This window comes from Colius striatus, chromosome 2, assembly GCF_028858725.1.
Source record: "Colius striatus isolate bColStr4 chromosome 2, bColStr4.1.hap1, whole genome shotgun sequence".
Classification (NCBI taxonomy): Eukaryota; Metazoa; Chordata; class Aves; order Coliiformes; family Coliidae; genus Colius; species Colius striatus.
In genome coordinates this window covers 20,397,435-20,409,947 of record NC_084760.1, presented here as the reverse complement: position 1 = coordinate 20,409,947, position 12,513 = coordinate 20,397,435, and the positions used below count along the sequence as shown (strand labels likewise).

Below are 12,513 nucleotides of genomic sequence, written 5' to 3'. Positions count from 1 at the left end.
GCATCCACCCGCTGCAGTGTGAGGTCTTCTATGGGAATCTGGTGGATCTCTGGTCCTTCATGGCCTCCATGGCTGCAGGGGCGGGGCCTGTCTCACCATGGTCTTCACCACAGGCTGCAGGGTAACCTCTGCTCCAGTGGCTGGGCACCTCTTCCGTTTCCTTGGTGTCCACAGAGACGTTCTCACCGTCTCATAGAATCATAGAATGGTAGGGTTGGAAGGGACCTTTAGAGATCATCTAGTCCAACCCCCCTGCAGGGTCACCTAGATCAGGTCACATAAGAACATGTCCAGGCGGGCCTTGAAGACCTCCAAGGAAGGAGACTCCACAACCCCTCTGGGCAGCCTGTGCCACTGCTCAGTTTTTTCTTCTATTTAAGTGGAACTTTCTGTGTTCCAGCTTCATCCCATTACGCCTTGACCTGTTGCTAGCTACTATATGAAAAAGGGATGTCACAACCTCCTGACATCCACTCTTTAGATATTTATAAATGTTAATATGATCTCCCCTCAGTCTCTTCTTCAGACTAAACAGCCCCAGTTCCCGCAGCCTTTCCTCATATGAAAGATGTTCCAGTCCCCTGATCATCTTGGTGGCCCTGCGCTGGACTCTCTCCAGAAGTTCTCTGTACCTCTTGAGCTGAGGAGCCCAGAACTGGACACAGGACTCCAGATGAGGTCTCACCAGGGCAGAGGAGAGGGGGAGAAGAACTTCCCTCCACCTGCTGGCCACACTCTACTCGATGCATCCCAGGATGCCATTGACCTTTTTGGCCACAAGGGCACATTGCTGGCTCATGGTTAGTTTATTATCAATCAGGACTCCCAGGTCTCTCTCTCCAGAGCTGCTCTCCAGCAGGTCAAACCCCAACCTTTGCTGGTGCATGAGATTGTTCCTTCCCACATGCAGGACTCTGCACTTGTCCTTGTTGAACCTCATGAGGTTCCTCTCTGTCCAACTCTTAAGCCGGTTGAGATCCTGCTGAATGGCAGCACAGCCTTCTGGGGAATCAGCCAGTCCTCCCAGTTTGGTGTCATCAGCCAACTTGCTCAGGGTACACTCACTCTGTTCTGCTGCTGCTGCAGTTCAGCATCTGCACAGCTCTTTTGTTTTAAGCTCACCCTTGTAACCTCTATCAAAACGTGGCCACACAAACCCAATACAGGACACAAATCTGGACATGTACTCATGCGTGAACATAATAACTGGCTTGCTGCACTCTTAGTTACCAGGTGAAATTTGAAAGGTATGATAAGAAGAGTGATTGATCTCAAAATCGGAGTCCTTAGTCTATCTATTTATTTATTTATCTATTTATGTGTCTTTAGCTGCTATCAAGCCCTTCACACTCTCCTGGGCAATTGCTACTCTTGGCAATAATAACCTGAGTGGGTGGTTGAGAATAGAGCTGGCAGTTGCAGTACTGATGCAGATTACTGCTATTTAGCAGCACATGCATTCATTTATCCAGTGTATCATTTTTTATCATTCCAGAAGTAAGCCAATAGTTGTAAAATATTTTACTTGTCAACACCTAGAAATAAAATCTGTAGTGTATTAAATATTTATTTAATAAAATATAATGTCAAATAGATAACCGAAGTGTCAGTATGCCCAACGTCATAAAGAGATCACTGAAAACATTAAGTGTATTCTGTCTGCTTAATTTGTCTGTTTGTGGGATTTTTTTCAACATTGCAATTGGAGACCTCATAATGCACATGTGACTGCTGATACAGATTTCCAAGATCAAATAATGTCAACCATGAAATCCTGATTTAGTCTTTGCTTCATTCTGGTATATTATTGTTTCCATTATTGTGGCTACTGAGATGAATGACAGAGGTGACAGAACAGAATTATGCACAATTATGCAAAACATTACTAAAGGTAATATACTGTTCAGTGAAATTAACAGTCAGTATTTCTGTGTTGACCATACTACTGCTGTTCTACATACTCTAAAGTAAGAAATGCAGTCAGTAGTTTTTCTTGGGGTGAGATATATATGAAGCTGCCTTACCTTACAAACAATTACTCTAGGTGTATGGACCAGACTGGAATTCCAAACACATTTTTTTTTCTTTTAGCTACCATGCATTTTTACACACATTTAAGCAAAATGTCTACTTTATTATATTTTTCTCAGAACTATGCCCTGAATAAACATCCATAAAAAGTACTATCTATAAAGAAACAATAAATGAAAAAGAAAACATTTATACACCTCAATCTTACAGCAATAATGTATATGAGTTACATTTTCTCAGGAGAAACAGACTTCTCTCAGAACAAATGCATTTTAGGCTAGTTTCCCTTCTAAGTGAATTATTAAAATAAGAGTGGTAATGTAGTAATTGAGAAGGTCTACAATTATATGGGAAGTCAAGTTTGCATAGCAAGAGAAAAATTGTATACAAGCAATTTATGTAACTCAAAAAAACAAACTAGCCTTGGAATCAGAGTCTATTATGAGTCAATTAATAAGTAGACAGGTAATCTAAGTGTAAAAGCTAAAACACAAATGTTGTAACATATAATTGCAACTAGAATTCAGACACAATACCTTAGCTTTATCCCTCATGGATCCTTTCCCCAGGATGGACATTTTTGCACCTGTTTCTTCTTGTAACCTCTTCAAGGAGTTTCCTCTTGGTCCAAGCAATTTCCCAACAAAATTGAACTAGAAAGCAAATAAGAGAATTATTTTAGACTGAGATGCTTTTTACAAAAACTTAACAAATCTTTATCAGCAAGCTGCTTCAAAAAGAAAAACTTAATTTCCTTTTTAAAAAACATAAAATCAACAGGTACTTAGTTGTGAGCCTATTTCATTGGGGTAAAAGTCTGGAGAACCGAGGAATCCTGTCATCTAGTGTGAAAGGCAGTAAAAGCAATCATGGTTTATTTGAACCCTAGGAGGCTTCTTTCTAAGCAGCGGCTGCTTAGGTTTAGCTAACTGCTAAATACCACCTTTGTTTATCAAGTGGTATAGATGAAACCCAGAGAACGCATGCGTCTTTCCAAGTTAGTCAACTTTATTGGCAAAGTAATATATTCTGCAAAGTTAGAGCTTTAGATGGATTTTTAGGAACTGATGTTTTTACATATTGATTTTAAGTAAGTGCTGCTTTCTGTATCGGCTTCAAATTTCTGTTTTGCCGGCAACAGAACAAATCACAAACAACAGATTATTGTTGATGATCAAGGCTCTCTTCTGAGAGAATTCTGAAGAACCCTGGGCTTTGTCTTACATACTGCTGATATTCTCAATCACTGCACAATTAGTGTGACACATATGATATTGTTTTTTTTCTGTATGAAGAGTACAGATGTAGACATATGAAAATTAGAGGACAAAACAATATATAAATGAGATGTTGATGTTATGTTGATCAAAAGTAGCAATAAGAGGGAAGCCTATTAAGTAACAGTAATTTGTTTATTCTGTAATCAGTAATTTGTTTATTCTGTCTCTTCAATTTGCTATTTTTTATGCTTTCCAAAATCTTTTAAAAACCCTATGGCATGGTGTCTTTGGAAGTTGACTGAGAACTCGCTTAGGATATTTCTATTATGTTCAAGTCTGAACAGACATGTCTCTGGCTTGGCTTTCAACAAAGAATTAAAGTTTAGCCAAGGACAAGGGTGTGGACTTGTATCAGAGCTCTATATTTTTATTTCAGAGGTAAAGAGCATGACCGTAAGAAATAGCAATCAATAATATGCTGCCATCAAAAATATACCTGATTGTCTAAAAAGATGCTATACTTTGGTTGTATTACTTCTGTTTTTAAAATGGAAAAAAGTGGAAGTATTCTTGCTTCTCCTTCAGCCATCAAGAATGTAACAACACAAATGCATCGGTCACGTTAATAACACCCAAAGTCAGAATTAATCCAGATAACCAAAAACCCAGGTCAGCTTTCATTCCAGTGTCTTAATTACAAATCATTAGTAACTTCCCTCAGATATTGGTTAAACCATCAAAGAAAATAATATGTAATCACAGGAAAAATAAATATGTAAGGTGAAATCTACTGCCATGTAAATGAAGATAACTGATTTCTGCAAGACAAGAAGTCTACATAGAAGTAGTAAGTAGTATCACAGAAAACTCAGCAAGCTCTGAAGATCAAAAAAAATACAGATTTTTAAGCTTGTGTGCTTACATTTTTTCAGTTCTACCTGTTAATTTAATAAAAATCATCAACTCTTCGATAAATCCTACTCTATTTTGGGGCAGATTTAGAGATGATACCCCACTATACAACAGTCCTGCATCTTGAAACTGTTGCTTTTTCTAGGGACAGCGTGGCTTAGAAGACCACGTTGGCTACAAACTGATTATTAAACTTCATATGAAAATAAAGCAAGCAGTGAGGAAGGAATGGTAAGGACTGAATTTCTACTTTTCAAAAACTACATATCACATGTATGTGAAGGTTTCTCAGATAGCCAAGCAAAGAGCAGAGCTTCTATTGCTCTGCAGGGACATTCTTACATGCAGAATGACTGTTCACAAGTTACAACAAAATTTCTGTGCACCACCAGGCAGAGAAGAGCCATCTACTGCTGCACTCTTTCAGTGTCTCTTAATATTGAGAAAAGTTGCCCCTCAAATGTGAAGGAGCTATATTTATGTACTTATTTAAGTATGGGACGACCAGTCAAAGCCTGGCTCCATTTGTTCTTTAAATGGAACAAAACTATTAAAATACACTCTATGAAGATTAATGCTTATCATTTAAATTTAAGTGTTTCATAAACTGTCTAATAATTACCTTGACATGCGGCTACAGAGGAGTGGTATGGCCAGCATAAACTACGTACAAAGTGGATTTTAATCACTTCACAGGAAATAAGTTGCTGGTGATTTTAATTCTATTGATTATGTAGCAGGCAGACACATTTCATCTACATTCCAAAAAACACTCATCAGGAAGCAAGCAGTTACTTACAACTGAATAACTGAATTGCTTGTAATTTGGTTTTATCTGAAGTTGCAGAAAAGCCAGTGCATTATATAATGCTTGGTCTTTTCAGCATCAGTAAGCTCTAGGACATTGGCTACTCTCAGCACCAGTCTACAATCACAAAACTCCAAAAAGTCTGTAAATAATGATAGAGTAATTTTGACTCAATAACTTACAAAAAATGTAATAATTTATGTTCCCATGTGGGTAAAAACAGTATCAAATTAAGGCAAATTTTCAGTAAATACCAAAAACTGTAAGAAACCTGAACGCAGCTTTATCGTTTTTTTCTTAATGTTTGCTCGATAAGAACCTGAGCAGAACTACTTTTAATACTGGAATGCTTAAGCTTCAGTTATGGTCACAGGCACAGCCAGAACATACAGCTACAGCAATGGAAAATGTGAAAAATCAGATAGTTTGAGTGTATGTACCAAGATGATCAGGGGATTGGAGTATCTTCCTTATGAGGAAAGGCTGCAGGAATTGGGGCTGCTTAGTCCGGAGGAGAGTGAGGAGGGATCTCATTAATATTTACAAGTATATAAATGGTGGACATCAAGAGGTTGGGGAATCTCTTTTTTCTATTGTATCTACTGATAGGACAAGGGGTAATGGGATGAAGCTGGAACAGAAAAAATTCCATTTAAATATAATAAAAAATTTTTTCACCGTTCACGTGAGGGAGCCCTGGCACAGGCTGCCCAGGGAGGGTGAGGAGTCTCCTTCCTTGGAAGTCTTCAGGATGGTCCTGGACATGTTCCTGTGTGACCTGATCTAGGTGGGCCTACTTCTGCAGGGGAGTTGGACTAGATGATCTCTAAAGGTTCCTTCCAACCCCTACCATTCTGTGATTCTATGATATACTGAAAACCCTTGCCCATAAACATGCACTCCTGTCACTCTAATTGTAGATATTATTTTTGTATTCTTAGTTCTGATCCAATTCTGCCACGTGTACAAATTTTGTCCAAATAACAGTAGGTCTAAGTCTCTGGGATGATATCTGGTCATATTAGGAGAGGACGTCTGAGAAATGATGACATGCAGGAGAGAGAGTATTAATAGAAAGCATTCATTGCTGGGGAGAAAACAGATTTCCACTTGAAAGATATGGTTGTTGTGTTACTGGACATTTTTATAGGTTGCTTAACTTCTCAATCACATTTATGAACGTGACGCTAGGCTTTCTATGTGCTTGTAGCAACAATTTCTAGTTTATGGCAAAGATTTTGCACATTATTTTCTTAGATTTATCATTTGCCTGGGGGAGATAGATGCATGTCTTCAGGGGAAAATATCAGGTGGTATCAAGGGAGGCTTTACTTATAATCAAATGCACATGATGCTTCCTATGTCAGCAGCTGGACAATAAACTTTCTCCTACGCAGAATAAAACCTGACAGAGAATACAGCTCAATAGATCTTTCAAGAATCCACAGTCGTATCCCCAACATCTTCCCCAATAAATATACATAGTTTCACCAGCTTTATCTGCATCTTGATTACTTTCACATTTCACTCTGCACAAGCAATCAGACTGTTAGGTGCCCAAAGCCAATACACTGGCTTTTAAGTCTCCATCAAAGTTTTTATTCATAAAACTATTTTTTATACTCACATGGAAACAGTAAGAAAATGAAACTACACTAGTGGACACACACAAATTAATCTCTTTCCCCAAACTGTGCTGCTCCCATCTCTCTGCAACATGCTTACATGCAGAGAATACTTATTGACTGTGTGAGACATTTTGCTCAAGTCTATACATTAGGACTGAATATTCAAACCTGAAGATTAGATATCTAATAAGTACACAGAAAACTGAGAGGTCTCAAGAACTAATTCCATGAAATTTCTTAGCAAAAACCCCATCTAGGTTAGTGAATAGCTTAGGGTTTTGTTCCATGCATGCATACATATATAATCACAGACTTGCTCTTCTCCAAAACCCCTTACTGTAAAACATGCTGTGCATCAACATACCTCACTTGCTTTGGGCTAGGACACTGAGAAGAGAATCCCTATAACTAACCAGGTATTGCCAAGTTCGGCCACAGCACAGGCAGTCTGTCTCCCAGTGTCAGCATTTATTACATCAGTATACTACACATGATTTCTATAAAATGCCAGATATTAATTATAACCTGTGCTATAAACAAAATGTATACAATAACTAGTTCTTAAAATATATCCTTCAGCTTACATTCAATGTTGTGATAGTCTTACATACACTGCAGCACCTCAAGTTCAACATATCTACTTATTTTCAGTGACATGCTTGAATTTGCTTCCTTTAATATGCTGTAGTGGTTTTGCCTGTGCCAGGTTTTTTGGTAGCAGGGAGTGTTACAGGGTTGGCTTTTTTAAACAAAGATCTGCCAGAAGCTTCCCCTGTAGCTGACAGGGTTAGGGTCAGTCAATTCTAAGCTGGATCCCACAGCTGATCCAGGCCTGTCCAATTAGTGACTGGGGTAACACCTCTATGAATAATGCATTTGAAAAGGAGAAGTTGTTACTAAACTGTAGCAGCAACAGGGAGTGAGAATACGAGAACATCTTCCCAGACACCCAGGTCAGTGGAGAAGGAGGGGGAGGAGGGTGCTTAGGCCCTGAAAGAAAGACTCCCCTGTGACCTGTGGTGAGGACCATGGTGAGGCAGCTGTGCCCCTGCAGTCCATGGAGGCCACTGGAGAGAAGAGATCCACTCGCAGCCTGTGAAGGACCCCACGCCAGAGCAGGTGGATGCCTGAAGGGGTCTGTGACTCTGTGGAAAGCTCATCCTGAAGCAAGTTCCTGGCAGGACCTGGGAGCCTGTCGGGAAAGAGGAGCCCATGCCAGAGCAAGTTTGCTGTCAAGACTTGTGACACTGTGAGGACTCAGGCTGGAGCAGTTGGTGCCTGAAGGACTGTTCTCCCAGTAGCTCACCCACGTTGGGGCAGGGTGTGAGGAGCTGCCCCCGTGGAAGGCCCCATGCGGAGCAGTTTGTGAGGAACTGTAGCCCATGGGAAGGATTTACACTGGAGAAGTTCATGAGGGAAGGACCCGACACTGTAGCAGTGGGAAGTGTGAAGAGGCTTCCACCTGAGAAGAAGCAGTGGTAAAGTCCACCTGTAATGAACTGACCGCAACCCTCATCCCCTGCGCCACTAGGGGGGAAGGAAGGAGAATCCTGAGAAGAGGGAGGGGTGGGGGAAGTGCTTTTAAAATTAAGTTTTATTTTTCATCTCCCAACTCTTATTGTTCCTTTAATAAATCAAACCTTTTTGTCCCTAAGTTGAGTTTATTTTGCCTGTGACACTAACTGCCGAGCAATCTCTCTGCCCTTATCTCAACTCACAAACCACTCACCATATTTGTCTCTCTCCAGTTTTGGGAGGGGGAGTGATATTATGACTTAATGGACACCTGGCTAAACCACCACATATGGACATGTCAAATGTTCTCAGAAGTCCTAATATCAGCAGAATTAATCACTGAATTGAAATTAAGCACATACACACACATTTGTAAGTTGATATTTACATAACATCTGGTTTATATAATGTTGCAAACTCGGGGGAATGTTTCTTTGCATGCTAAAGCAAAGCATCCAGGAGATGAGCATGATGGGAGCTTGAACTTTGAAGCGAGCCCCAAAAGCAAATACAGATGGCTCCACTATTGTGTCTGTATTGTATAAAAGATGGGGAAAAGAGAGACACTGAACTTGCACTTTAGCTATTGCTATAATATTTACACATTCCTGGCATCAGAACTCTGCCACTAGGGAGAAGTCTGTCCTGACAGCTGCAAATGGGGCTAATGAAGCCAAGCAGATAGAAGCTGTTGACTTTCATCACTACCTCGTTTTTCAGCTGTAATCAAACACTGATTGCTACCTCGGCCATATACACAGGACTCACTTTGTTCTCAGTACATCATAAACTGGCCTTTGAATAAGCGGACAGCCATACAATGGTCAGTTCTCTTGCAAGACTCATCACATTGGTGGGCTCGCATTGCTGTTCTGCTTTTGCATGCCAAGGCATACTGTGACCTCCTAAGAGATGGGAACACAGGCTGCAAGGTCTGGTGAGGTGATGATGAGTGTCTGGCACGACGGCTGCCTTAAGCTAGCATCAGCCTTGAGATGAGAATGGTTACATGCACTCACGACACTGTCCCACCTGACCGGCCACACGCCACTGTCAGAAGTAAACCAAGTTACTCCACCATACAGCAACATCAAGTGCTCCCCATAAAATCTATCCCATGCATAAACATGCTTACCTTTCTTCCCATTCAAAAACATGCTTATCTTTCTTCCCATCTCTGCACATAGGGACAAGAATCAGAGAACAATAGGGGTTGGAAGGGACCTTTAGAGACCATTTAGTCCAACTCCCTTACAGAAGCAGGTTGACCTAGATCAGGTCGCACAGGAATGCGTCCAGACGGGTCTTGAAGACCTCCAAGGAAGGAGACTCCACATCCTCCCTGGGCAGCCTGTGCCAGGGCTCCCTCACCTGAACAGTAAAGAAATTTTTCCTTATGTTTAAATGGAACTTTTTGTATTCCAGCTTCATCTCATTACCCCTTGTCCTGTTGCTAGATACTATTGAAAAAAGTGATGTCCCAACCTCCTGACACCCACCATTTAGATATTTGTAAGTGTTAGTATGATCCCTCCTCAGTTTCCTCTTTTATAGACTAAACAGCCCCCATTCCCGCAGCCTTTCCTCATAAGGAGGATGTTCCAGTCCCCTGATTACCTTGGTGGTCCTGCACTGGACTCTCTCCAGAAGTCCTCTGTCCCTCTTGAGCTGAGAAACCCAGAACTGGACACAGGACTCCAGATGAGGCCTCACCAGGGCAGAATAGAGGGGGAGCAGAACCTAGAATGCTGGTAACCAACTCAGCACAGAATCATATAATTTGCTGGTATGTTGCAAAATGAATCTCTAACCTGCAGATTATAAACTCCATTTAATATCAGGTAAGGATTTTGACTACATATGAGAGTACACCATAGGTATAACAAATCTAATACACAGTTCAGAGCATTAACATTCAAGGCTCAAATTCAATGCAATGATTGACAGAAAATGCATGTTTACATTTAGAAGAGGTTTTGTGTCCCTTTTTGATGTAGACCAAATACATCCCTACTAGAATATATTATTTTATAAACACAATTTTAAATACGTTTTACAAGCAGAAACAAGAAATAAGCTTGCCATTCAGTGACTGTTTCTGTTTTATACACATATCAGGGTTCAGAACAGTAACAAGGCCTAGATGAATAAGGAATGACACAGACAAATGTTTCCAGCTGTAAGATACAGCAGCACAAAGGCTGGGAGAATAAATTAATGTATTCTAGAAACTGCAAAACAAAAATAGCACGGGCTTGCAAACATGAAATAGGTTTGTTATTTCTTTGTGATTTCTCTTCAGCATTACTATCAGCTCCTTTGTGGGGTGACTAAGTGTCTTTCCCTTTTCAGACCTACTTATCCTCACAAAAACCTTTCCTTACATATCAGGGGGGAAAAAAAAAATCCTTCTACATTCAGTCCTGTGCTAAAGAAAAGGGAAGGAGACAAACACATTATTCACTCCTGAATAAAACCGTACTGATTAAAACCTTCTTACAAATTAGTTGGTTTATTTTAGAATAGTGTTTATTTTATGAGTGCCTCATCTTTTTATAAGCACAAGGGCCTTCCCTTTATGCTAAGGTAGCAAAACACAGTTTTGACAGCAAACTTTATTTTTCTCATCACTTTGTAAGCATGACAATGCCCATGATAAAATGCTTTAACTTTTAATCAGCCCTGAATTGGTCAGGCAGTTGGATTAGATGGTTGCTGTAGGTCCCTTTTAGCTGGAACTTACTCTGTTCTACTCTATTCTATTCTATAGCTCAGCAGATTCTAGAGAGTTCAAGTTTGCCTCCCTCTATATGTAGCTGCTTACTCCAATACCTCTTCAGTATCTTGTACTTTTTAGCTTTTCCTAAATGCATTACAGATAAGGATACAGCTTTGTTTTCCATTATATCATGCAATGATGTTTACTGTCTACGGAGAAGCATTTCTGAGAAACCTGTTTAATAGGACTGCACTTTGCAGAGCTGTACTTTAATACATGTGGTGGGTTGACTCTGGCTAGATGCCAGGTGCCACAAAATCTGCTGTCACTACCCTCCTCAGCTGGACAGCTGAGACAAAATATAAAGGGCTCATGGATTGGAATAAGGACATGGACAGTTTACTCAGCAATTATTGTCATGGGCAAAAGAGACTCAGCTTGGGGAAATTAATTTATTGCCCACCAAATCAGGGTAATGAGAAATAAGATTTAAATTTCAAACATCTTTCTCACATTTACCACTTCTTCCAGAGCTCTACCCCACTCCTGATTTTCCCTACCTCCTCCCGTCAGTGGCACAGAGGGACGGCAAAAGGGGTTCATAGAATCACAGAATGGTAGACGTTGGAAGGGACCTTTAGAGATCATCTAGTCCAACTCCCCTGCCAAAGCAGGTCCACCTAGATCAGGTCACACAGGAATGCATCCAGGCAGGTCTTGAATACCTCCAGAGAAGGAGACTCCACACCCTCCTGGGGCAGCTTATGCCAGTGCTCCAGCATGCATTCCCCACAGTCACAAGTCCTGCCAGTAAATCTGTTCTAGCACAGACTCTTTTCTCTCCACAGGTTCACAAGTCCTGCCAGGAATCTGCTCCAGTATGGGTTTCTCACGGGGTCACAGCCTCCTTTGAGCATCCACCCACTCCAGTGTGGGGTCCTCCCTGAGCTGCAGGTGGATCTCTGCTCCCTTGTGGCCTCCATGGCTGCAGGGGCAAGGCCTCACCATGGGCTGCATGGGAACCTCTGCTCTGGCACCTGCACTACCTCTTCCCCTCCTTCTTCCTGACCTTGGTGTCCTCACCAAGTGTCTGGTATCTGTAGAGGTTTTTGTTTTTCCTCTCACATACTCTCACTCTTCTCTATGGCTACCACTGGACGGGTATTTTTAATTCCTTTGTCAAATACGTTATTACAGAGGCATTATCATTACCGCTGATGGGCTCAGCCTTGGCCAGTGGTGAGTCTATCTCAGAGCCGTCTGGCACTGGCTCTGTTAGACATAGGGGAAGTTTCTGGCAGCTTCTTGCAGAATCCATTCCTGTAGCCTCCCAACTAGTCAAATCTTGCCATGTAAACCCAATACAGCATGTCAGCTGACAGACAGCAAACTGCAGAAGTAGAAAATGAATGCATTCCTTCAGAGAGGCTCTGAAGAGATCTACTCCAAAGGACATGCACTAATGCTTTCTTAAAGTACTGTATCACTGAAATCTCACTGTAGTGATCCTAGAACCAAAGGAGAAAGCTGCACTTTCCTGAAGAAATCCCTGAGTCACATGTCTTCATTATGCTTGGAACAATAACCTGATGCTGGACTGCGGGAAGAAAAATTGACTGAAAATTAAATACTCAAAGGGAAAATACAGCTTCTTGAAAACTCCAGGACAAATTAATTTCT

The 12,513-nt window shown here is 41.0% G+C and overlaps 1 protein-coding gene across 1 annotated transcript in view; it reads right to left on the bottom strand.

Moving 5' to 3' along the window:
- KHDRBS2 (KH RNA binding domain containing, signal transduction associated 2) overlaps positions 1-12,513 on the bottom strand; it is a 358,378-nt gene that overhangs the window by 229,570 nt on the left and 116,295 nt on the right. The window contains exon 3 of the mRNA XM_061990173.1: positions 2,568-2,684. Within this exon, the coding sequence (XP_061846157.1) occupies positions 2,568-2,684 (117 nt within the window). The remainder of the gene's footprint in view (positions 1-2,567; positions 2,685-12,513) is intronic.